Below are 5,307 nucleotides of genomic sequence, written 5' to 3'. Positions count from 1 at the left end.
GAAAAAGATACAGTCGTCCTCCAAAAGAAGTTAGGTAACATGGACGACTGAATTCTCAACAGTAACAGTGAAAGCTGAAATAAACTGGACTCATTAGCTTCAACATGAAGGAAGAAAATAATGAAACTATACTCAGCAAAAATCTCAATGAAACCAATGTTGGGGAACAATTTTTGTACAAACCAGTGAATGGAAACTCATTTGCTCTGTACACTTTTGCTTAATGCACGAAAAAATTTTTTTAAATTTCTCTCAAGAATAAGGGTGAGATAAAGACATTTTCAGAAAAACAAAAAGCAAAGAGTTTGTTGAGAGGAAATTCTAAAATATAAACTTCAAGCAGAAGAAAAGTGATCCCATATGGTAGGCCTGAGATGCAAGAAAAAATGGAAAGCAAAGAGAGAAGTAAATATGAAGATAAGTGTAAATAAACATCAATAATATAAAATAAGAATACCAATAATGTCTAGTGGAGTTTTTAAAAAGGTTTAAAATACAGGGGACAATAACATAAGTCAGGAGGGAAGTAAATGCAGAAAAAGCCATTGTATTGTCCAAAAGGAAGGTAAAATGTTTATTAACTTTAAACTTTGATAGGTTATTTATGAATGTTTTCATTTGTAGAGTAATCCCTAAATTATTAGAAACAAGACTGAAAAATTTACAAAATGGAGGGAAAAAACTGAATGATTTTTTTAAATGCCTATTTAAGGGAAGAAAGGAAAAAAAAAAAACAAAGAATAGGTTAGAAAGCACAAAATAAAATGATAGACTTAAACCCAAATATACTAGGAATTACATTAAATGTAAATGGACTAGATGCTCCAGTTAAAATGCTACATGCCATGAACAATTTTGAATGGCAGCCTTCCCCAAAGCCACCATGACCCTCCCAAGCCATGGACCAGGTAGCCTTTTCCTGATGACTCAAGCTGCCCATTGTGACCATCCTTGATCGCTCCTCGACATCACACAGTGTTACTCTCAGAGTCAAGAAGATCAGTACAGGTCTTTTACCTCCCTGTGTGGCCCCGGGACTGCTGTGCTTTTTGGGTTCTCGCATCTGCTTTCTATAGTTCTTCTGTCTCACGTGCCATTTGACAACTCAGTCTACTCCATGTAGCTGCTTCTGACAGCTCTTTGTCCCTCTTCTATCCCATCACTCCTGGTCTCAGAGGACAGGGAACGTGAGTTGTTAAGACCTTCATCTACAGAGTTCCAAGCTGGGCAGAGAGCAGCTCTGTCCTTCTTACAAAAAGGCCTTTCTGCAAAAGACGTTTTATTTTGACTTTGAGTAGTGAGATACTGTGCTTCAAGAATAATTTCTTATGGAGCCAGAAGCCTTAGAAACTTGCCCTTACAACCCTCACCACCGAATCCCACTCAGCCGATTTCAATACCACCTGGCATCCTGCAGAAAAAAGAACCCCAAGAAAGCCAAAAAGATGGCCAGCTGCAAATACAATGCCTGCCACGTGGTCCCCATAAAAAAGCTGGAAGAACATGAGGCTACCTGTGTAAACAGAAGCAGTGTAGAGGAAGACAACACCTCGAACCCTCTGAAAGTTAGTCTTCCGAGTTCAGAGCAGAATGGAAACACCCCTCAGGCTTCCTCCTGTCTTCCCAACCCTGATACCTGGAATGTCGATGGTGCTAATTGCTACCCCATGTTTGTCCTTAAGACTTTTGTTCCCCAAAAGCTTGTTTGTGAAAGCGACACAAGAGAGTCAGAGAGAGAGAGGAGATACCATTCCTGACCACCACCCAGAAAACTCTCCGGCCAGGAGAATGAATTGCCAGCAGGGGAAAGGAAACACGCGTCTCTTAAATGCATGAAAGGATAACCAACTCATCAGAATAAAAGACATGCAAATTAAACTGCACTGGGATGCCTTTTTTTCCCCCAAAGTCCTAAAAATATTCTGCTGGTAAAGATCAAAAGGCTTAATGTTCTGCTGGCAAAGGACACCGTCATAACATCGGTGAGAAGTAAGTTGATACAACCTCCATTGAGGGCAATCTGGCAATAGTTATAAAAGTTATCTGTGCACACACGCTTCTATAGAGCAATTCTATGTCTAGGAATCATTCTCGTAAATATATTCACACATGTGGAAACGCGGTAAGTACAAGGTGATTTATCTCAGCATAGGTGCTTGCTTCAGTAACACATATATGTATTGCAGCATTATCTGTAGTGGCAAAAAGTCAGAAACAATCTAAACACCCATTTGGAGGGCCTGATTAAATGAGTTATGGGGCAGCCTACAATGAAATAGTATGCTGCTGTGAAAAAGAGTGAGAATGCTCTTTTTGTACTACTATGGAAAGGCTAACTCAAGGGTCAGCGAACTTTTCTCTAAAGTACCAGATAATATTTTTGGCTTTGCAGGCCATGTGGTCTCCACGGTGCCACTGCAGTGCAAAAGCAGTCATAGACATAGTAAACAAATGAGCGTGTGTTCCAATAAAACTTTTACTTACAAAAACAGACAGTAGGCTGGATTTGGCCTATGGTCCATAGTTTGCCGACCCCTGCTTTCATGGATAAAAGTCAACTTCAAAAAACTGTATCTATGCCAGTATTTTTGCAGAGTTGTGGAAGAGAATACGTCTGCGTCATGTGCTTGTGTTTGCATAAAATTTCTCTTGAAGGATACACTTAAAACAGGGTCTGCCTACAAGGTTTAAAATACGTACTTTATCCCTCACCCTTAATGGAAGCTCAGCACCCCTTAAGCAATTACTCCCTCGCCCCCCTTGTCTACTGATAAACTTTGGTCTCTATACACTTGCCTATTGTAGATACTTCATATACGTGGAATCATACAATATTTGCCCTTTTGTGTCTGACTTACTTCACTCAACATAATGTTTTCAAGGTTCATCATGTTGTAGCATGTAGAAGATGGAAAAGAAACTTTTTACTATTATTGAACCATGTGAATGTATTATCTAGTCAAATTAAGTGTTTTTTTAAATCAGCAGGTGTAAGCCTTAAGTCTTTCGAAAGTTTTTCAAGAGGAAACCTTTAATTATATATTCTTTTAAACAACACAAACTTATTATCTCACAATTTTGGAGGTCAGAAGCCCAAAATGAGTCTCACTGGGCTAAAATCAAGGTGTTGGCTTAACTGCATTCCCTTCTGGACGCTGTAGGGGCAAATGTGCTTACTTGCCTTTCCAGCTTCTAGCAGTGGCCCACACTCATTGGTTTGTGGCCTTCTTTCATCTTCAAAGCAGGAACCGGCAGGCCTTTCTCACATTGCAGGACTCTGACTCTCCTGCCTCCTTCGTCCACACATAAGGACCCTTGTGATTACACTGGGCTCACCTGAATAATCCAGGATACTCATTCGATTTTAAGGTCAGCTGATTAGCAACCTTCATTTCATCTGCTGACTTAACTTCCTGGTGATTGGGTTGTGGACATCTTGTGAAGCCATTCTTCTGCCTATTGCAATGTATACTTCCACATACAATCAGCCAACCCTCTGGATTACTGCAGAGCAAATACCAGACATCATCTCATTCACAGCTATTTCAGTATGTATTTTTAGAAGATTAGGATTCTTTAAAAAAAAAAAAAAATCACATGTAAACATACTCACAGTTCCTTAATATCAACTATCCGATCATTATTTATATTTCCCCTAGTCTACCATAATTTTCAAAATATTTTAGTTTATTCGCAACAGAATTCAAATAAGATCCATACATGACATTGAATAACTTTCTATCAAAAGGACAATATATCTGAGGATACCTAATATTGCCTTAAATCATTTTAATTATACTCTTGGTAAAGACAAACAAATATTAAACCAAATATAAATCCCTCAAGTGTACGGATACACACATAAATCTATATCTATGCGTCTATAAAGCAGCCCTGCTTATACAACCATTAAGCGCTTGGCTGCCAACCAAAAGGTTGGCAATTTGAACTCACCCAGCCACTCCATGACAGAAAGACCTGGCAACCTGCTCTCGTAAAGATTACAGCCTAGAAAACCCTACGTGGCAGCTCTACTTTGTCACATGGAGTCACTCCACGGCACCTAACAACGATGGTTTAACTCATTGCCGACGAGTCAATTCTGACTGCTAGTGACCCTACAGGACCAAGTAAAACTGCCCCATAAGGTTTCCAAGGCCATAAATCTTTACAAAAGCAGACTGCCACATCGTTCTGCCAAGCAGCTGGTGTGATCAAACGGCTAACCTTTTGGTTAGCAGCCAAACACTTAACCACTGCTCCACCAGGGTTCCTTGTGGTAAGTATAGAATTAACGAGACATTTGCCACTTCAACATTTTTTACATGTACAATTCAGTGACATAAATTACATTGTGTTGTAGAACCATCACCTCCTTCCCTTTCCAGATTTTTCCATCAGCCTTAACAGAAGCTCAGTGCCCCGTAAGCAATTACTCCCTTTCCCCCCTTCTCTACTGATAAACTTTGTTCTCTATACACTTGCCTATTCTAGATATTTCATATAAGCGGAATCATATGGTATTTGCCCTTTTGTGTCTGACTTATTTCACTCAACGTAATGTTTTCAAGGTTCATCATGTTGTAGCATCTACCAGAACTTCATTTCTCTGCATGACAGGGTAATATTCCGTCATATGTATGGACCACATTTTGTTTATCTATGTATCTGTTGATGGGCATTTGGGCATTTGGATTGTTTCCATTTTTTGGCTATTACAAATGTTGCTGCAATGAACTTTGGTGTACATGTATCCGTTTGTGCTCTTTCTCCATAATTTTTCTATAAACCTAAAACTGCTCTGAAAAATAGTCTATTAAAAAAAGTAAAAGGCAATACTATTATGAAAACATTCTGCATCCCACTTTGAAATGTGGCATCTGGGGTCTTAAATGCTAACAAGCGGCCATCTAAGATGCATCAATTGGTCTCAACCCACCTGCATCAAAGGAGAATGAAGAACACCAAGGTCACACGATAACTATGAGCCCAAGAGACAGAAAGGGCCACATGAACCAGAGACTTATATCATCCTGAGACCAGAAGAACTAGATGGTGCCCGGCCACAACCGATGACTGCCCTGACAGGGAGCACAACAGAGAACTCCTGAGGGAGCAGGAGAATAGTGGGATGCAGACCCCAAATTCTCATAAAAAGACCAGACTTAATGGTCTGACTGAGACTAGAGGAATCCTGGCAGTCATGGTCCCCAAACCTTCTGTTGGCCCAGGACAGGAACCATTCCCGAAGACAACTCATCAGACATAGAAGGGACTGGACAATGGGTTGGAGAGAGATGCTGATGA

The 5,307-nt window shown here is 40.0% G+C and overlaps 1 protein-coding gene across 1 annotated transcript; it reads left to right on the top strand.

Annotated features, from left to right (window-relative positions):
- Window positions 1–1,264: 1,264 nt before the first annotated feature.
- On the top strand, window positions 1,265–1,757 carry GTSF1L (gametocyte specific factor 1 like). The gene has a single exon (XM_023549865.2). The coding sequence runs from the start codon at window positions 1,329–1,331 to the stop codon at window positions 1,755–1,757; it is 429 nt and encodes a 142-aa protein (XP_023405633.1). The 5' UTR covers window positions 1,265–1,328.
- Window positions 1,758–5,307: the final 3,550 nt, after the last annotated feature.

Source organism: Loxodonta africana, chromosome 24, assembly GCF_030014295.1.
Source record: "Loxodonta africana isolate mLoxAfr1 chromosome 24, mLoxAfr1.hap2, whole genome shotgun sequence".
Taxonomy (NCBI): Eukaryota; Metazoa; Chordata; class Mammalia; order Proboscidea; family Elephantidae; genus Loxodonta; species Loxodonta africana.
The sequence above is the reverse complement of the archived record's forward strand: the minus strand, read 5'-3'. Positions and strand labels throughout refer to the sequence as shown.

Excerpts from the sequence above, each read along its gene's own strand:
- GTSF1L (XM_023549865.2), top strand. The coding sequence starts at position 1,329 with ATGGAGCCAGAAGCCTTAGAAACTTGCCCTTACAACCCTCACCACCGA.